Source organism: Panulirus ornatus, chromosome 3 (assembly GCF_036320965.1).
Source record: "Panulirus ornatus isolate Po-2019 chromosome 3, ASM3632096v1, whole genome shotgun sequence".
Classification (NCBI taxonomy): domain Eukaryota; kingdom Metazoa; phylum Arthropoda; class Malacostraca; order Decapoda; family Palinuridae; genus Panulirus; species Panulirus ornatus.
The window spans coordinates 29,440,360-29,462,843 of NC_092226.1; the positions used below are offsets into that span (position 1 = coordinate 29,440,360).

Sequence of the window (22,484 nt, forward strand, 5' to 3'; positions counted from 1 at the left end):
ACACATTGTCCTCAAACATCTCATTTCCAGCACATCCATCCTCCTGCGCACCACTCTATCCATAGCCCACGCCTCGCAACCATACAACATTGTTGGAACCACTATTCCTTCAAACATACCCATTTTTGCTTTCCGAGATAATGTTCTCGACTTCCACACATTCTTCAAGGCTCCCAGAATTTTCGCCCCCTTCCCCACCCTATGATCCAGGAGGGTATTGATTGAGAGGGTGAAGGCATGTACAGAGCATCAGATTGGGGAAGAGCAGTGTGGTTTCAGAAGTGGTAGAGGATGTGTGGATCAGGTGTTTGCTTTGAAGAATGTATGTGAGAAATACTTAGAAAAGCAAATGGATTTGTATGTAGCAATTATGGATCTGGAGAAGGCATATGATAGAGTTGATAGAGATGCTCTGTGGAAGGTATTAAGAATATATGGTGTGGGAGGCAAGTTGTTAGAAGCAGTGAAAAGTTTTTTATCGAGGATGTATGGCATGTGTACGTGTAGGAAGAGAGGAAAGTGATTGGTTCTCAGTGAATGTAGGTTTGCGGCAGGGGTGTGTGATGTCTCCATGGTTGTTTAATTTGTTTATGGATGGGGTTGTTAGGGAGGTAAATGCAAGAGTTTTGGAAAGAGGGGCAAGTATGAAGTCTGTTGGGGATGAGAGACCTTGGGAAGTGAGTCAGTTGTTGTTCGCTGATGATACAGCGCTGGTGGCTGATTCATGTGAGAAACTGCAGAAGCTGGTGACTGAGTTTGGTAAAGTGTGTGAAAGAAGAAAGTTAAGAGTAAATGTGAATAAGAGCAAGGTTATTAGGTACAGTAGGGTTGAGGGTCAAGTCAATTGGGAGGTAAGTTTGAATGGAGAAAAACTGGAGGAAGTAAAGTGTTTTAGATATCTGGGAGTGGATCTGGCAGCGGATGGAACCATGGATGCGGAAGTGAATCATAGGGTGGTGGAGGGGGCGAAAATTCTGGGGGCCTTGAAGAATGTGTGGAAGTCGAGAACATTATCTCGGAAAGCAAAAATGGGTATGTTTGAAGGAATAGTGGTTCCAACAATGTTGTATGGTTGCGAGGCGTGGGCTATGGATAGAGTTGTGCGCAGGAGGATGGATGTGCTGGAAATGAGATGTTTGTGGACAATGTGTGGTGTGAGGTGGTTTGATCGAGTGAGTAACGTAAGGGTAAGAGAGATGTGTGGAAATAAAAAGAGCATGGTTGAGAGAGCAGAAGAGGGTGTTTTGAAGTGGTTTGGGCACATGGAGAGAATGAGTGAGGAAAGATTGACCAAGAGGATATATGTGTCGGAGGTGGAGGGAACGAGGAGAAGAGGGAGACCAAATTGGAGGTGGAAAGATGGAGTGAAAAAGATTTTGTGTGATTGGGGCCTGAACATGCAGGAGGGTGAAAGGAGGGCAAGGAATAGAGTGAATTGGAGCGATGTGGTATACCGGGGTTGACGTGCTGTCAGTGGATTGAATCAAGGCATGTGAAGAGTCTGGGGTAAACCATGGAAAGCTGTGTAGGTATGTATATTTGCGTGTGTGGACGTATATATATACATGTGTATGGAGGGGGGTTGGGCCATTTCTTTCGTCTGTTTCCTTGCGCTAACTCACAAACGCGGGAGACAGCGACAAAGTATAATAAAAAAAAAAAATATAATATATATATATATATATATATATATATATATATATATATATATATATATATATATATATATATATATATATATATATATTGCAGTGGAATTTATTAAAAAAGGGGGGTGACTGTATTACTGACTGGTTGGTAAGGTTATTTAATGTATGTATGACTCATGGTGAGGTGCCTGAGGATTGGCGAAATGCATGCATAGTGCCATTGTACAAAGGCAAAGGGGATAAGAGTGAGTGCTCAAATTACAGAGGTATAAGTTTGTTGAGTATTCCTGGTAAACTATATGGGAGGGTATTGATTGAGAGGGTGAAGGCATGTACATAGCATCAGATTGGGGAAGAGTAGTGTGGTTTCAGAAGTGGTAGAGGATGTGTGGATCAGGTGTTTGCTTTGAAGAATGTATGTGAGAAATACTTAGAAAAGCAAATGGATTTGTATGTAGCATTTATGGATCTGGAGAAGGCATATGATAGAGTTGATAGAGATGCTCTGTGGAAGGTATTAAGAATGTATGGTGTGGGAGGCAAGTTGTTAGAAGCAGTGAAAAGTTTTTATCGAGGATGTAAGGCATGTGTACGTGTAGGAAGAGAGGAAAGTGATTGGTTCTCAGTGAATGTAGGTTTGCGGCAGGGGTGTGTGATGTCTCCATGGTTGTTTAATTTGTTTATGGATGGGGTTGTTAGGGAGGGAAATGCAAGAGTTTTGGAAAGAGGGGCAAGTATGAAGTCTGTTGGGGATGAGAGAGCTTGGGAAGTGAGTCAGTTGTTGTTTGCTGATGATACTGTGCTGGTGGCTGATTCATGTAAGAAACTGCAGAAGCTGGTGACTGAGTTTGGTAAAGTGTGTGAAAGAAGAAAGTTGAGTAAATGTGAATAAGAGCAAGGTTATTAGGTACAGTAGGGTTGAGGGTCAAGTCAATTGGGAGGTAAGTTTGAATGGAGAAAAACTGGAGGAAGTAAAGTGTTTTAGATATCTGGGAGTGGATCTGGCAGCGGATGGAACCATGGAAGTGGAAGTGGATCATAGGGTGGGGGAGGGGGCGAAAATTCTGGGAGCCTTGAAGAATGTGTGGAAGTCGAGAACATTATCTCGGAAAGCAAAAATGGGTATGTTTGAAGAAATAGTGGTTCCAACAATGTTGTATGGTTGCGAGGCGTGGGCTATGGATAGAGTTGTGCGCAGGAGGATGGATGTGCTGGAAATGAGATGTTTGAGGACAAAGTGTGGTGTGAGGTGGTTTGATCGAGTAAGTAACGTAAGGGTAAGAGAGATGTGTGGAAATAAAAAGAGCGTGGTTGAGAGAGCAGAAGAGGGTGTTTTGAAATGGTTTGGGCACATGGAGAGAATGAGTGAGGAAAGATTGACCAAGAGGATATATGTGTCGGAGGTGGAGGGAACGAGGAGAAGTGGGAGACCAAATTGGAGGTGGAAAGATGGAGTGAAAAAGATTTTGTGTGATCGGGGCCTGAACATGCAGGAGGGTGAAAGGAGGGCAAGGAATAGAGTGAATTGGATCGATGTGGTATACCGGGGTTGACGTGCTGTCAGTGGATTGAATCAGGGCATGTGAAGCGTCTGGGGTAAACCATGGAAAGCTGTGTAGGTATTTTTTTTTTTTTTTCCCAAAAGAAGGAACAGAGAAGGGGGTCAGGTGAGGATATTCCCTCTAAGGCCCAGTTCTATGTTCTTAACGCTACCTCGCTAACGCGGGAAATGGCAAATAGTATGAAAAAAAAAAAAAATATATATATATATATATATATAAACACAGACATATACATATATACACATGTATATAATTCATACTGTATGCCTTTATTCATTCCCGTCGCCACCCCACCACACATGAAATGACACCCCCCCCACCCCATGTGCGCGAGGTTGCACTAGGAAAAGACAACAAAGGCCACATTCTTTCACACTCAGTCTCTAGCTATCATGTATAATGCACTGAAACCACAGCTCCCTTTCCACATCCAGGCCCCACAAAACTTTCCATGGTTTACCCCAGACGCTTCACATGCCCTGGTTCAATCCAATGACAGCACACTGACCCCAGAATACCACATTGTTCCAATTCACTCTATTCCTTGCACGCCTTTCACCCTCCTGCATGCTCAGCTTTGTCGCTGTCTCCCGCGTTAGCGAGGTAGCGCAAGGAATCAGACGAAAGAATGGCCCAACCCACACACATACACATGTATATACATACATGTCCACACACGTAAATATACATACCTATACATCTCAACGTATACATATATATACACACACAGTCATATACATATATACACATGTATATAATTCATATTGTCTGCCTTTATTCATTCCCATCGCCACCCCGCCACACACAAAATAACAACCCCCTCCGCCCTCATGTGTGCTAGGTAGTGCTAGGAAAAGACAACAAAGGCCACATTTGTTCACACTCACTCTCTAGCTGTCATGTAATAATGCACCGAAACCACAGCTCCCTTTCCACATCCAGGCCCCACACAACTTTTCATGGTTTACCCCAGATGCTTCACATGCCCTGGTTCAATCCACTGACAGCACGTCAACCCCGGTATACCACATCATTCCAATTCACTCTATTCCTTGCACACCTTTCACCCTCCTGCATGTTCAGGCCCCGATCACTCAAAATCTTTTTCACTCAATCTTTCCACCTCCAATTTGGTCTCCCACTTCTCCTCGTTCCCTCCACCTCTGACACACAAATCATCTTAGTCAATCTTTCCTCACTCATTCTCTCCATATGACCAAACCATTTCAAAACACCCTCTCTTGCTCTCTCAACCACACTCTTTTTATTACCACACATCTCTCTTACCCTATTATTACTTACTCAGTCAAACCACCTCACACCACATATTGTCCTCAAGCATCTCATTTCCAGCACATCCACCCTCCTCCGCACAACTCTATCCATAGCCCACACCTCGCAACCATATAACAATGTTAGAACCACTATTCCTTTAAACATACCCATTTTTGCTTTCCGAGATAATGCTCTTGACTTCCACACATTCTTCAATGCTCCCAGAATTTTCGCCCCCTCCCCCACCCTAAGATTCACTTCCGCTTCCATGGTTCCATCCGCTGCCAAATCCAGTCCCAGATATCTAAAACACTTCACTTCCTCCAGTTTTTCTCCATTCAAACTTACCTCCCAATTGACTTGTCCTTCAACCCTACAGTACTTAATAACCTTGCTCCTATTCACATTTACTCTCAGCTTTCTTCTTTCACACACTTTACCAAACTCAGTCACCAGCTTCTGCAGTTTCTCACATGAGTCAGCCACCAGCGCTGTATCATCAGTGAACAACAACTGATTCACTTACCAAGCTCTCTCATCCCCAACAGAATGCATACTTGCCCCTCTTTCCAAAACTCTTGCATTTACCTCCCTAACAACCCCATCCATAAACAAATTCAACAACCATGGAGACATCACACACCCCTGCTGCAAACCTACATTCACTGAGAACCAATCACTTTCCTCTCTTCCTACACGGACACGTGCCTTACATCCTCGATAAAAACTTTTCACTGCTTCTAACAACTTGCCTCCCACACCATATATTCTTAATACCTTCCACAGGGCATCTCTATCAACTCTATCATATGCTTTCTCCAGATCCATAAATGCTACATACAAATCCATTTGCTTTTCTAAGTATTTCTCACATACATTCTTCAAAGCAAACACCTGATCCACACATCCTCTACCACTTCTGAAACCACACTGCTCTTCCCAAATCTGATGCTATGTACATGCCTTCACACTCTCAATCAATACCCTCCCATATAATTTACCAGGAATACTCAACAAACTTATACCTCTGTAATTTGAGCACTCACTCTTATCCCCTTTACCTTTGTATAATGGCACTATGCAATCACTCCGCCAATCCTCAGGCACCTCACCATGATTCATACATACATTATATAACCTTACCATCCAGTCAACAATACAGTCACCCCCTTTTTTAATAGATTCCACTGCAATACCATCCAAACCTGCTGCCTTCCTGGCTTTCATCTTCTGCAAAGCTTTTACTACCTCTTCTCTGTTTATCAAATCATTTTCCCTAACCCTCTCACTTTGCACACCACCTCGACCAAAACACCCTATATCTGCCACTCTATCATCAAACACATTCAACAAACCTTCAAAATACTCACTCCATCTCCTTCTCACATCACCACTACTTGTTATCACGTTCCCATTAGCCCCCTTCACTGAAGTTCCCATTTGTTCCCTTGTCTTACGCACTTTATTTACCTCCTTCCAAAACATCTTTTTAATCTCCCTAAAATTTAATGATACTCTCCCACCCCAACTCTCATTTGCCCTCTTTTTCACCTGTTGCACCTTTCTCTTGACCTCCTGCCTCTTCCTTTCATACATCTCCCAGTCATTTCCATTTTTTCCCAGCAAAAATCGTCCAAATGCCTCTCTCTTCTCTTTTACTAATAATCTTACTTCTCCATCCCACAACTCACTGCCCTTTCTAATCTGCCCACCTCCCACGCTTCTCATGCCACAAGCATCTTTTGCGCAAGCCATCACTGCTTCCCTAGATACATCCCATTCAACAAACCTTCAAAATACTCACTGCATCTCCTCATTTCATCACTGCTTGTTATCACCTTCCCATTTGCCCCCTTGACTGATGTTCCAATTTGTTCTCTTGTCATACCCATGTTACTTATCTCCTTTCAAAACATCTTACTCTCCCTAAAATTTAATGATACTCTCTCACCCCAACTCTTATTTGCCCTCTTTTTTCAACCATTGCACCTTTCTCTTGACCTCCTGCCACTTTCTTTTATACATCTTCCAGTCATTTGCACTCCTTCCTGGCAAGTATCGTCCAAATGCCTCTCTTTTCTCTTTCACTAAGAACCTTACTTCTTCACCCCACCACTCACTACCCACTTTTCTCATGCCACATACATCTTTTGCACATGCCATCACTGCTTTCCTAAGCACATCCCATTCCTCATCCACTCCCCTCACATCAACTGCTCTCATCTTTTGCCATTCTACACTTAATCTCTCCTGGTACTTCCTCACACAAGTCTCCTTTCCAAGCTCACTTAATCTCACCACTCTCTTCTCCCCAACATTCCCTTCTTTTTTGAAAACCTCTACAAATCTTCACCTTCACCTCTAAAAGATAGTGATCAGACATACTTCCAGCTGCCCCTCTCAGCACAATAACATCCAAAAGTCTCTCTTTTACACACCTATTAATCAACATGTAATTCAATAATGCCCTTTGACCATCTCTCCTACTTATGTATATCTCTCTTTTTAAACCAGGTATTCCCAATCATCAGTCTTTTTTAGCACACAAATCCACAAGCTCTTCACCATTCCCATTTGCAACATTGAATACTCCATGCCCTCCAATTATACCCTCAACTGCCACATTACTCATTTTCGCATTAAAATCACCCATCACTATACAAGTCCCAAGCCATAAAATAAGAGTGAGGCAGATGCAGTCTCCCAAAGTTAGCAGTTGGCATGAGCCATTAAATCCCTTAAGTAACTTTATAAAATGTTTCATTATATTATACATGAGAGCTTCAGAGATGGTGTGTGTAAATTAGGCCATCACCTATTTGTTCCTGAACTTCCCTCATTAAAGCATGAAAAGTAAGTAGGTGTTTAAAAGTAATAATTTACATATGCAGTATAACCCTCCAGGCACCTTCAATGGAAATTTCCTACCTCTGAATAAAACATCATCCATTCTAGGCATCACGTATAACAGAAATTCACTCCCCACACCAATAACATGAAAATAAAAGCAACAAATATATCAAACACCTTATGCCCTACCTACCTGGTCTTCCACCCTTTTAAAAGCAAATATAACAAAACTGCAAACCACACAAAACTGTGAACTTAGAATAATCACTGGCTGCCTAGCAACTACACACACTCAACACCTTCACAATGAAACAAAGATCCTCCAAATACATTTCCACCTTAACATACCTGGCACTCAAATCTATGCAACAGCACTAAACCCTCTCCCACTTTAAAACTAACTACTAACCCCTAAGCAGAAATAAAAAGCTTACCCCTCCCTCACACTTCAGTAAGTTGTAATCACAGATTCCCCAACGCCTAACAAACAGAATATTGACAAATTGCATGCACACCGAAATAACCTGGCAGGCACTAAACTACTGACCTACCAACTCAGTCTTGAATTCCAACCCATTAATGATGTCAGCTGCAATACTACAAACACCAAATCATTATATCCCAAGACTCTTTATGCCCATGATGCGACTACCATATAGAAGAGATCGAACAATAACTACTCAATTGCCCTGCACTTTCTGCACACTCATGCACACAAACATCACAACACTTTGTGACCTGTGATCCAAACTGGGGAACATGGCCAGCTTCCTGAGTGCTGTGTAAGAAGAGAAAGAACTTCTTGAGCAGGAAGGTAAGATGATGTAATGAAGGGTATGCATATCTATCTATCTTTATCTCCAATGCCTCACTCCTTTTGCGAGCTCCCCACTGGAATGGGATGGGATGGGATGTTGTCTTCACAGGTCCACAACGTGGGCATCTTAATCATTCCATGTTCACTGTATATTTACAGTACCTGTTGAGAACTTTATAACTCTTCATTGTCCAGTATATGTAACAGATTATCACATTTTCACACATCTGCTCTTAAAATACACTAGACTTTTTTGTCTTCTGACACAAACATCAAGCACAAAGTACCAAAATAGCAGATTTTAAAAAACATCAGTAATAACATTATATGTTACCATCAGCAGCAGAAACATCTTCTCTCATCCAAATCCTACCTACAATTTCAACACACTGAGGATCAGTTCCTAACCTGCCTTGCTAGTAATAGACCAAGATTTTCATTTCAGAGCAATGGATTAAAAGATTACCTGAAGTACATATCACCAAAGTTTACTTCATTTTTTTCATCTTCAGGGCACTGCATTAAAAGGTTGCCTGAGGTACCTATCACTTAGGTTAACTTTTATTTTTTTCAAAACATCCATGTACAGTGGAGAAATCTACAAGTTTTTAATCTTTACCAGTTCTACCTTCAAAACTTTAAGGTGAACTGTCTTCATTCCCATTAAGTTCACCTCATTATGTCTCCCCATGCAAGAAAAACAGTGTTTTGTTTCATTTTTCATACTTTTTACCAACAATTAGCACTTTTCACCTAAAACACCATAAAGATGGCCTTTGAACTGACTCATAAAGGACAGGTCAAAGGACAGTGGCATGGAGGGTGAAGTGATAATGGCCACTTGCCTGACCTTTAATGGTCAGGACAAAGGCCTGGTGTGTTGAAGTTTAGTCACTGACCAATCTGACTGGTAGGGGTATAAAGACAATGATGGTATAGTGAAGATAACCCATGAAGTGAAGTTAGGTTTATCAATGGTGCAGTTAAGATGTTCTGTGGTGCTTCCCTCTGCAGTGAATATGATGGTGAAAGAAACAAGGATGGAGACATACTGCATCTGCTTGCAAATGTGGGTACTTCCAGTGTTATAATGCAATAATCTTACCCTTCTTTAGTAAAGGACATACCCTGATAACTTTTCCAATACCTACTATCTTATGTCTTACTATCCATTATTTCTGAACATCCAACTACAAGCTGCAACCTATAGTACTCTAAAATAATGAGACATCTACTTCCACACACTACTTACAGCTTCCTTATGAAAAATAATAGAGCTAAACTTTTTTGTATAAAAATTCCTTTGTCATTATATCATGGTCAAAAAGTTGTTTTGCTTCCTTACTCTGAACTGCCAATGAATTACAGTATACACATTGTAAGCACACATATCCTTATATCTAAAGCAAATTAACCTACTTTGATCCATATCTGAGAGTGCGTAGAAGTCGTCGTTGGTGGTTGCGATGCTCCTGCTGTAACTGTATAACGCTGGTAATAACAGAACTGAGAGATTTCAGGGAAACAGCTGGATTATCAAGGAAAACACCTCCCAAATCCACTTCTCGAGAAGCTCCATAAATAACTCCATTTTTACACGCACCTGTAAAAATTATGAATACCTTTTAATCAACTACACAAAATGATGTTTTCAATTATGTGATGTTTTCTAATCCCTGACAGGGCAAACTGAGGACATCTGTCTTAGCTGAACATAATATTACATGGGAAATATTCCGAAGAAGGTAGTAGTTGGTAGGCAGCCACTGGCCAGGGAAGTATATTACCAGTACTACCCATGAGGGTATCAGGAGGGCTAGTGACAGCTGCTTAGTGAGCCAGCACTGTGGTGGTTGTCAGGATGCACTTGTCTAACCCAGGTAGCTGTCTTTTCTTTCTCCCTCATTCACAAGTGGACTGATGGCATTCTGTCCACAAACATACAGTCTCTTCTTGTCATAACACTTCACAAAACTTAATTCACACACCTCATTCTTCTTAACTTTAGATTTTCCTGAGGTGAATACCATGTACTAGCCCTGCCTTTAGGCAAATTGGTAGGAGCAGTATATAGAAACAGTAGGTAGGAACATTCACGTAATAGCATTAGACAGAAACATCAGATAGAAGTGGTCAGTAGGAACATTAGGTAGGTGCCTCTGCAAACACTGCACTAGATTTGCCCTTTGTCAGCGGCCTCTTAAGGGAAAGGCACTAAAGGTTAGGAAGCAGCAATGGAGTTCACTAGTTATGGAGACTCTTTTGCCGTGGCCATTCTCTTGAGGTAGTTCCAGAAAGGAACAGGCATCAGAGATATAGATATGGAAATATTCCATGTAAGGAAATAAAGCGACATCATCCCTGTTATTCATTAAATACTTGTAGTGAGCAGCACATATCATATAATAATCCAAATGCAACGTAATATAATCTGAATGATTCTTTATCAAACACACTGACACATTTTATCACTGTTATTACAGTCATTACTAGTACAAGTTGTATATCCATCTTACAGGCAGGCCCATTCCTAAATCCACCAGATCCTAACCAACGCAACCTCAACCTCCCCCTAACTGCAAACCTTTCAGATTCCATTAAGAGAGTAAGCCCTGTTTTAAAGAAAAAGGATGGCTGGGTGGAACGATTGTATCTGAACTTTTAGAATGCTTGACACTGTACCACATGGAAGGATGGTTAAGAAGCAGGATCACCTTGTGAGGATAAGTGGGAGATCCCTCTAATGGTTAAAAGACTACCTAAGAAAATGGAAACAAAGGACTATGAGAAACCTTCTCTAAATGGGTGAAGTCACCTGTAGAGTACTGTATGCTTCTGTTTTAGAACCATTACTCTTCTTGATTAATGTCAATGACTTGCTAGAAAGAATAGACTCCAACCTAAACATCCGACAGAGAATGCAAAGGTCATAAGGGAAATGAAAAGACAGCAGGAGAGCATCAACTCACAAGGAGACCTGAACTAACTCTAAAGGTAGTATGATGCATGGTTGATGAGATTCAACCAAGTAACTGTAAAGTAATGAGGATGGCACAGAGTGAAAGAAGGCCTCAATACAATTATTGTCTAAAGGAAACTCTGCTTCAGCATTGCGTGTGTGAGGTAGTATGATGCATGGTTGATGAGATTCAACCCAAGCAATTGTAAAGTAATGAGGATGAGACAGAGTGAAAGAAGGCCTCAATACAATTACTGTCTAAAGGATAATCTGCTTCAGCATTCTGTGTGTGAGAGGGACTTGGCAGTTGACACTGTCACTTCTGTCACCAAAATCCCACATAAGGAGAACAGCAAGAGACAAATTGCCTGGTGGCGAGTGTTATAACAGCTTTCAAATATATGGCTGAGAAAATATTGAGCAAACTGTTCATATCATACATAAGGCCAAAACTATAATTTTTTTTTTTTTTTTTACTTTGTCGCTGTCTCCCGCGTTTGCGAGGTAGCGCAAGGAAACAGACGAAAGAAATGGCCCAACCCCCCCCCCATACACATGTACATACACACGTCCACACACGCAAATATACATACCTACACAGCTTTCCATGGTTTACCCCAGACGCTTCACATGCCTTGATTCAATCCACTGACAGCACGTCAACCCCTGTATACCACATCACTCCAATTCACTCTATTCCTTGCCCTCCTTTCACCCTCCTGCATGTTCAGGCCCCGATCACACAAAATCTTTTTCACTCCATCTTTCCACCTCCAATTTGGTCTCCCTCTTCTCCTCGTTCCCTCCACCTCCGACACATATATCCTCTTGGTCAATCTTTCCTCACTCATTCTCTCCATGTGCCCAAACCATTTCAAAACACCCTCTTCTGCTCTCTCAACCATGCTCTTTTTATTTCCACACATCTCTCTTACCCTTACGTTACTTACTCGATCAAACCACCTCACACCACACATTGTCCTCAAACATCTCATTTCCAGCACATCCATCCTCCTGCGCACAACTCTATCCATAGCCCACGCCTCGCAACCATACAACATTGTTGGAACCACTATTCCTTCAAACATACCCATTTTTGCTTTCCGAGATAATGTTCTCGACTTCCACACATTTTTCAAGGCTCCAAAATTTTCGCCCCCTCCCCCACCCTATGATCCACTTCCGCTTCCATGGTTCATAAAGATAGCATCAGGATTAAGAAAGCTGAGTTACAGGGGAATACTGGAAGCCTAAAACTGGGCCCATCATGAAAGGGAGAAGAGTGAGGGGTGATCTGATCACAATCTTGAAAATTCTAAACCAGACTCGTCATGCAGACAGTGAACAGTTCTTCAAAATATGTATTGACAAGGTAACTAGAATACATGCAATAAAACTATAAAAGATATTTATCAAAAAGAATGCAAAAAAGTACTTTTATAGTAAAAGAGAGGTGGATGAATGAAGTAAACTGAAAGAGGTCGGGGTAAGTATGGATAGCATACAATTCAAAAGGTTGTACGAGACATTTCAAAATATAAGGCCAAACAAGTGTAAAACTCCTTTCCAATAAAATACAAAGACAATTACAAATATATAATCACACACACACAAATATATATATATTCTTTCTTTCTTTCAAACTATTCACCATTTCCCGCGTTAGCAAGGTAGCGTTAAGAACAGAGGACTGGGCCTCTGAGGGAATATCCTCACCTGGCCTCGTTCTCTGTTCCTTCTTTTGGAAAAAAAAAAAAAAAAAATGCTCTCTGGCGTTTTATATCTATTCATTCATTTTTGCTTTGTTGCTGTCTCCCGCGTTAGCGAAGTAGTGCAAGGAAACAGACGAAAGAATGGCCCAACCAAACCACATACACATGTATATACATACACGTCCACACACGCAAATATACATACCTTTAAATCTCAACGTATACATATATATATACACACAGACATATGCATATATAAACATGTACATAATTCATACTGTCTGCCCTTATTCATTCCCATCACCACCCCGCCGCACATGAAATAACAACCCCCTCCCCCCATGTGTGCATGAGATAGCACTAGGAAAAGAAAAAAAAAGGCCACATTCGTTCACACTCACTCTCTAACTGTCATATATAATGCACTGAAACCACAGCTCCCTTTCCAAATACAGGCCCCACGCAACTTTCCATGGTTTACCCCAGACGCTTCACATGCCCTGGTTCAATCCATTGAAAGCACGTCGACCCTGTTATACCAAATTGTTCCAATTCACTCTATTCCTTGCATGCCTTTCACCCTCCTGCATGTTCAGGCCCCGATCACTCAAAATCTTTTTCACTCAATCTTTCCACCTCCAATTTGGTCTCCCACTTCTCCTCGTTCCCTTCACCTCTGACACATATATCCTCTTGGTCAATCTTTCCTCACTCATTCTCTTCATGTGACCAAACCCATTTCAAAACACCCTCTTCTGCTCTCTCAACCACACTCTTTTCATTACCACACATCTCTCTTATCTATTATTACTTACTCGATCAAACCACCTCACACCACATATTGTCCTCAAACACCTCATTTCCAGCACATCCACCCTCCTGTGCACAACTCTATCTAAAGCCCATGCCTCACAACCACATAACATTGTTGGAACCACTATTCCTTCAACATATCCATTTTTGCTTTCCGAAATGATGTTCTCGATTTCCACATATTCTTCAACGCTCCCAGAACTTTCGCCCCCTCCCCCACCCTATGATTCACTTACAGTTCCATGGTTTCATCTGCTGCCAAATCCACTCCCAGATATCTAAAATGCTTCACTTCCTCCAGTTTTTCCCCACTGAAACTTACCTCCCAATTGACTTGTCTCTAAACCCTACTGTACCTAATAACCTTGCTCTAATTCACATTTACTCTCAGCTTTCTTATTTCACACACTTTACCAAACTCAGTCAATAGCTTCTGCAGTTTCTCACCTGAATCAGCCACCAGCGCTGTATCATCAGCGAACAACAACTGACTCACTTCCCAAGCTCTCTCATCCACAACAGAATGCATACTTGCCCCTCTCCCCAAAAATCTTGCATTCACCACCCTAACAACCCCATCCATAAACAAATTAAACAACCATGGAGACATCACACACCCCTGCCGCAAACCTACATTCACCAAAAAACAATCACTTTCCTCTCTTCCTACATGTACACATGCCTTATTATTTTTTTTTTTTTTTTTTTTTTTTTTTTTTATACTTTGTCGCTGTCTCCCGCGTTTGCGAGGTAGCGCAAGGAAACAGACGAAAGAAATGGCCCAACCCCCCCCATACACATGTACATACACACGTCCACACACGCAAATATGGTCAATCTTTCCTCACTCATTCTCTCCATGTGCCCAAACCATTTCAAAACACCCTCTTCTGCTCTCTCAACCACGCTCTTTTTATTTCCACACATCTCTCTTACCCTTACGTTACTTACTCGATCAAACCACCTCACACCACACATTGTCCTCAAACATCTCATTTCCAGCACATCCATCCTCCTGCGCACAACTCTATCCATAGCCCACGCCTCGCAACCATACAACATTGTTGGAACCACTATTCCTTCAAACATACCCATTTTTGCTTTCCGGGATAATGTTCTCGACTTCCACACATTTTTCAAGGCTCCCAAAATTTTCGCCCCCTCCCCCACCCTATGATCCACTTCCGCTTCCATGGTTCCATCCGCTGACAGATCCACTCCCAGATATCTAAAACACTTCACTTCCTCCAGTTTTTCACCATTCAAACTCACCTCCCAATTGACTTGACCCTCAACCCTACTGTACCTAATAACCTTGCTCTTATTCACATTTACATGCCTTATATCCTCGATAAAAACTTTTCACTGCTCCTAACAACTTGCCCCCTACACCATATATTCTTAATACCTTACACAGAGCATCTCTATCAACTCTATCAAATGCCTTCTCGAGATTCATAAATGCTACATACAAATCCATTTGCTTTTCGAAGTATTTCTCACATACATTCTTCAAAGCAAACACCTGATCCACACATCCTCTACCACTTCTGAAACCACACTGCTCTTCCCCAATCTGATGCTCTGTACATGCCTTCACCCTCTCAATCAATACCCTCCCATATAATTTCCCAGCAATACTCAACAAACTTATACCTCTGTAATTTGAGCACTCACTTTTATCCCCTTTGCCTTTGTACAATGGCACTGTTCAAGTATTTCGCCAATCCTCAGGCACCTCACCATGAGTCATACATACATAAAATAACCTTACAACCAGTCAACAATACAGTCACCCCCTTTTTTAATAAATTCAACTGCAATACCAGCCAAACCCGCTGCCTTGCTGGCTTTCATCTTCCGCAAAGCTTTTACTACCTCTTCTCTGTTTACCCAATCATTCTCCCTAACCCTCTCACTTTGCACACCACCTCAACCAAAACACCCTATATCTGCCACTATATCATCAAACACATTCAACAAACCTTCAAAATACTCACTCCATCTCCTTCTCACATCACCACTACTTGATATCACCTCCCCATTAGCCCCCTTCACTGAAGTTCCCATTTGTTCCTTTGTCTTATGCACTTTATTTACCTCCTTAAAGCACATCTTTTTATTCTCCCTAAAATTTAATGATACTCTCTCACCCCAACGCTCATTTGCCCCCTTTTCACCTCTTGCACCTTTCTCTTGACCTGCCTCTTTCTTTTATACATCTCTCACTCACTTGCATTATTTCCATGCAAAAACCATCCAAATGCCTCTCTCTTCTCTTTCACTAATAATCTTACTTCTTCATACCACCACTCAATACCCTTTCTAATCTGCCCACATCCCACGCTTCTCGTGCCACAAGCATCTTTTGCGCAAGCCATCACTGCTTCCCTAAATACATCCCATTCCTCCCCCACTCCCCTTACCTCCTTTGTTCTCACCTTTTTCCATTCTGTACTCAGTCTCTTCTGGTACTTCCTCACACAATTCTCCTTCCCAAGCTCACTTACTCTCACCACTCTCCTCACCCTAACATTCTCTCTTCTTTTCTGAAAACCTCTACAAATCTTCACCTTCGCCTCCACAAGATAATGATCAGACATCCATCCAGTTGCACCTCTCAGCACATTAACATCCAAAAGTCTCTCTTTTGCGCACCTATCAATTATCATGTAATCCAATAATGCTTGCTGGTCATCTCTCCTACTTACATACGTATACTTACGTATATCTCTCTTTTTAAACCAGGTATTCCCAATTACCAATCCTTTTTCAGCACATAAATCTACAATCTCTTCACCATTTCCATTTACAGCACTGAACAAACCCATGTACACCAATTATTCCTTAAACTGCCACATTACTAACCTTTGCATTCAAATCACCCATCACTATAACCCGGTCTCGTACATCAAAACTACTAACACACTCATTCAGCTGCTCCAAAAAATCTTGCCTCTCATGATCTTTCTTCTCATTCCCAAGTGCATAGGCACCAATAATCACCCATTTCTCTCCATCCACTTTCAGTTTACCCATATAAATCTAGAGTTTACTTTCTTACACTCTATCACATACTCTCACCACTCTTGTTTAAGGAGTAGTGCTACTCTTTCCCTTGCTCTTGTCCTATCACTAACCCCTGACTTTACTCCCAAGACATTCCCAAACCACTCTTCCCCTTTACCCCTGAGCTTCGTTTCACTAGGGGTCAAAACATCCAGGTTCCTTTCCTCAAACATACTAATCTCTCCTTTTTTCTCATCTTGGTTACATCCACACACATTTAGACACCCCAATCTGAGCCTTCGAGGAGGATGAGCACTCCCCGCTTGACCCCTTCTTCTGTTTCCCTGACTTTTGGATGTTAATGTTCTAAAAGGTGCAACTGGAGGGATGTCTGATCATTATCTTGTGAAGGCAAAGGTGAAGATTTTTAGAGGTTTTCAGAAAAGAAGGGAGAATGTTGGGGTGAAAAGAGTGGTGAGAGTAGGGGAGCTTGGGAAGGGGACTTCTGTTAGGAAGTACCAGGAGAAATAGAGTACAGAATGGTAGAAGGTGAGAACAAAGGATGTAAGGGGAATGGGGAAGGAATGGGATGTATTTAGGGAAGCAGTGATGGCTTGCGCTAAAGATGTTTGTGGCATGAGAAGCGTGGGAGGTGGGCAGATTAGAAAGGGTAGTGAGTAGTGGGATGAAGAAGTAAGATTATTAGTGAAAGAGAAGAGAGAGGCATTTGAATGATTTTTGCAGGGCAATAATGCAAATGACAGGGAGATGTATAAAAGAAAGAGGCAGGAGGTCAAGAGAAAGGTGCAAGAGGTGAAAAAGATGGCAAATGAGAGTTGGGGTGAGAGAGTATCATTAAATTTCAGGGAGAATAAAAAGATGTTTTGGAAGGAGGTAAATAAGGTGCATAAGACATGGGAACAAATGGGAACTTCAGTGAAGGGGGCTAATGGGGAGGTGATAACAAGTAGTGGTGATGTGAGAAGGAGATGGAGTGAGTATTTTGAAGGTTTGTTGAATGTGTTTGATGATAAAGTGGCAGATATAGGGTGATTTGGTTGAGGTGGTGTGCAAAGCGAGAGGGTTAGGGAGAGTGATTTGGTAAACAGAGAAGTAGTAGTAAAAGCTTTGCGGAAGATGAAAGCCAGCAAGGTAGTGGGTTTGGTTGGTATTGCAGTGGAATTTATTAAAAAAGGGGGTGACTGTATTGTTGACAGATTAGTAAGGTTATATAATGTATGTATGACTCATGGTGAGGTGCCTGAGGATTGGCGGAATGATTGCATAGCGCCATTATACAAAGGCAAAGGGGATAAGAGTGAGTGCTCAAATTACAGAGGCATAAGCTTGTTGAGTATTCCTGGGAAATTATATGGGAGGGTACTGAAAGGGTGAAGGCATGTAAAGAGCATCAGATTGGGGAAGAGCACTGTGGTTTCAGAAGTGGTAGAGGATGTGTGAATCAGGTGTTTACTTTCAAGAATGTGTGTGAGAAATACTTAGAAAAGCCAATGGATTTGTATGTAGCCCTTATGGATCTGGAGAAGGCATATGATAGAGTTGATAGAGGTGCTCTGTGGAAGGTATCAAGAATACATGGTGGGGGAGGCAAGCTGTTAGAAACAGTGAAAAGTTTTTATTGAGGATGTAAGGCATGTGTACGCGTAGGAGGAGAGGAAAAGAATTGGTTCTCAGTGAATGTCGGTTTGCGGCAGGGGTGTGTGATGTCTCCATGGTTGTTGAATTTGTTTATGGATGACATTGTTAGGGAGGTGAATGCAAGAGTTTTGGAAAGAGGGGCAAGTATGCAGTCTGTTGTGGATGAGAGAGCTTGGGAGGTGAGTCAGTTGTTGTACGCTGATGATACAGCGCTGGTGGCTGATTCGGGTGAGAAACTGCAGAAGCTGGTGACTGACTTTGGTAAAGTGTGTGAAAGAAGAAAGCTGAGAGTAAATGTGAATAAGAGCAAGGTTATTAGATACAGTAGGGTTGAGGGACAAGTCAACTGGGAAGTAAGTTTCAATGGAGAAAAACTGGAGGAAGTGAAGTGTTTTAGATATCTGGGAGTGGATTTGGCAGTGAATGAAACCATGGAACTGTAAGTGAATCATAGGGTGGGGGAGGGGGCGAAAGTTATGGGAGCGTTGAAGAATGTGTGGAAGTCGAGAACATTATCTCAGAAAGCAAAAATGGGTATGTTTGAAGGAATAGTGGTTCCAACAATGTTATATGGTTGCAGAGGAGGGTGGATGTGCTGGAAATGAGATGTTTGAGGACAATATGTGGTGTGAGATGGTTTGATTAAGTAATAATAGGGTAAGAAAGATGTGTAGTAATAAAAAGAGTGTGGTTGAGAGAGCAGAAGAGGGTGTTTTGAAATGGTTTGGTCACATGGAGAGAATGAGTGAGGAAAGATTGACAAAGAGGATATATGTGACAGAGGTGGAGGGAACGAGGAGAAGTGGGAGACCAAATTGGAGGTGGAAAGATGGAGTGAAAAAGATTTTGAGTGATCGGGGCCTGAACATGTAGGAGGGTGAAAGGCGTGCAAGCACTACAGTGAATTGGAACGATGTGGTATACCGGGGTCGACGTGCTTTCAATGGATTGAACCAGGCCATGTGAAGCGTCTGGGGTAAACCATGGAAAGTTCTATGGGGCCTGGATGTGGAAGGGGAGCTGTGGTTTCAGTGCATTATACACGACAGCTAGAGACTGACTGTGAACGAATGCGGCCTTTGTTGTCTTTTCCGAGCACTACCTCGCGCACATGAGGGGGGAAGGGGTTGTTATTTCATGAGTGGCGGAGTGGCGATGGAAATGAATAAAGGCACACAGTATGAATTATGTACGAGTATATGAAGGGCGCAAATGGGGAGGTGAAAACAAGTAGTGGTGATGTGAGAAGGAGATGGAGTGAGTATTTTGAAGGTTTGTTGAATGTGTTTGATGATAGAGTGGCAGATATAGGGTGTTTTGGTCGAGGTGGTGTGCAAAGTGAGAGGGTCAGGGAAAATGATTTGGTAAACAGAGAAGAGGTAGTGAAAGCTTTGTGGAAGATGAAAGCTGGCAAGGCAGCAGGTTTGGAGGGTATTGCAGTGGAATTTATTAAAAAAGGGGGTGACTGTATTGTTGACTGGTTGGTAAGGTTATTTAATGTATGTATGACTCATGGTGAGGTGCCTGAGGATTGGCGGAATGCGTGCATAGTGCCATTGTACAAAGGCAAAGGGAATAAGAGTGAGTGCTCAAATTACAGAGGTATAAGTTTGTTGAGTATTCCTGGTAAATTATATGGGAGGGTATTGATTGAGAGGGTGAAGGCATGTACAGAGCATCAGATTGGGGAAGAGCAGTGTGGTTTCAGAAGTAGTAGAGGATGTGTGGATCAGGTGTTTGCTTTGAAGAATGTATGTGAGAAATACTTAGAAAAGCAAATGGATTTGTATGTAGCATTTATGGATCTGGAGAAGGCATATGATAGAGTTGATAGAGATGCTCTGTGGAAGGTATTAAGAATATATGGTGTGGGAGGAAAGTTGTTAGAAGCAGTGAAAAGTTTTTATCGAGGATGTAAGGCATGTGTACGTGTAGGAAGAGAGGAAAGTGATTGGTTTTCAGTGAATGTAGGTTTGCGGCTTGGGGTGTGTGATGTCTCCATGGTTGTTTAATTTGTTTATGGATGGGGTTGTTAGGGAGGTAAATGCAAGAGTTTTGGAAAGAGGGGCAAGTATGAAGTCTGTTGGGGATGAGAGAGCTTGGGAAGTGAGTCAGTTGTTGTTCGCTGATGATACAGCGCTGGTGGCTGATTCATGTGAGAAACTGCAGAAGCTGGTGACTGAGTTTGGAAAAGTGTGTGGAAGAAGAAAGTTAAGAGTAAATGTGAATAAGAGCAAGGTTATTAGGTACAGTAGGGTTGAGGGTCAAGACAATTGGGAGGTGAGTTTGAATGGAGAAAAACTGGAGGAAGTGAAGTGTTTTAGATATCTGGGAGTGGATCTGGCAGCGGATGGAACCATGGAAGCGGAAGTGGATCATAGGGTGGGGGAGGGGGCGAAAATTCTGGGAGCCTTGAAGAATGTGTGGAAGTCGAGAACATTATCTCGGAAAGCAAAAATGGGTATGTTTGAAGGAATAGTGGTTCTAACAATGTTGTATGGTTGCGAGGCGTGGGCTATGGATAGAGTTGTGCGCAGGAGGATGGATGTGCTGGAAATGAGATGTTTGAGGACAATGTGTGGTGTGAGGTGGTTTGATCGAGTGAGTAACCTAAGGGTAAGAGAGATGTGTGGAAATAAAAAGAGCGTGGTTGAGAGAGCAGAAGAGGGTGTTTTGAAGTGGTTTGGGCACATGGAGAGAATGAGTGAGGAAAGATTGACCAAGAGGATATATGTGTCGGAGGTGGAGGGAACGAGGAGAAGAGGGAGACCAAATTGGAGGTGGAAAGATGGAGTGAAGGGGATTTTGTGTGATCGGGGCCTGAACATGCAGGAGGGTGAAAGGAGGGCAAGGAATAGAGTGAATTGGAGCGATGTAGTATACCGGGGTTGACGTGCTGTCAGTGGATTGAATCAAGGCATGTGAAGCGTCTGGGGTAAACCATGGAAAGCTGTGTAGGTATGTATATTTGCGTGTGTAGACGTATGTATATACATGTGCATGCGGGGGGGTGGGCCATTTCTTTCGTCTGTTTCCTTGCGCTACCTCGCAAACGCGGAAGACAGCGACAAAGTAAAAAAAAAAAAAAATATATATATATATATATATATATATATATATATATATATATATATATATATATATATATACATGTCTGTGTGTGTATATATATGTATATGTTGAGATGTATAGGTATGTATATTTGCGTGGATGTGGATGTGTATGTAGATAAATGTGTATGTGGGTGGGATGAGCCATTCTTTTGTTTGTTTTCTTGCACTACCTCGCTAACGCGAGGTAGTGCAAGGAAACAGACGAAAGAATGGCCCAACCTAGCCACATACACATGTATATACATACACGTCCACTCACGCAAACATACATACCTATACACCTCAACGTATACATATTTATTAATTTATTTTGCTTTGTCGGTCTCCCGCGTTTGCGAGGTAGCACAAGAAAACAGACGAAAGAATGGCCCAACCCACCCACATACACATGTATATACATACACATCCACACACTCAAATATACATACCTATATTCTCAACGTATACATATATATACACACACAGACATATACATATATACACATGTACATAATTCATACTGTCTGCCCTTATTCATTCCCATCGCCACCTCGCCACACATGAAATAACAATCCCCCTCCCCCCTCATGTATGCGAGGTAGCGCTAGGAAAAGACAACAAAGGCCCCATTCGTTCACACTCAGTCTCTAGCTGTCATTTCCATGGTTTACCCCAGACGCTTCGCATGCCCTGGTTCAATCCATTGACAGCACGTCGACCCCGGTATACCACATCGTTCCAATTCCCTCTATTCCTTGCACGCCTTTCACCCTCCTGCATGTTCAGGCCAGAATCATTCAAAATCTTTTTCACTCCATCTTACCACCTCCAATTTGGTCTCCCACTTCTCCTCGTTCCCCCAACCTCTGACACACACATCCTCTTTGTCAATCTTTCCTCACTCATTCTCTCCATGTGACCAAACCACTTCAAAACACCCTCTTGTGCTCTCTCGACCACACTCTTTTTATTACCACACATCTCTCTTACCCTATTATTACTTACTCGATCAAACCACCTCACACCACATACTGTCCTCAAACACCTCATTTCCAGCACATCCACACACACACATATATATATATAT

At 42.1% G+C, this 22,484-nt stretch overlaps 1 protein-coding gene across 1 annotated transcript in view; it reads right to left on the reverse strand.

The window, feature by feature from the left end:
* Nucleotides 1-22,484, reverse strand: part of LOC139761823 (ras GTPase-activating protein 3-like) — a 165,459-nt gene that overhangs the window by 16,626 nt on the left and 126,349 nt on the right. The window contains exon 7 of the mRNA XM_071686327.1: nucleotides 9,573-9,756. Within this exon, the coding sequence (XP_071542428.1) occupies nucleotides 9,573-9,756 (184 nt within the window). The remainder of the gene's footprint in view (nucleotides 1-9,572; nucleotides 9,757-22,484) is intronic.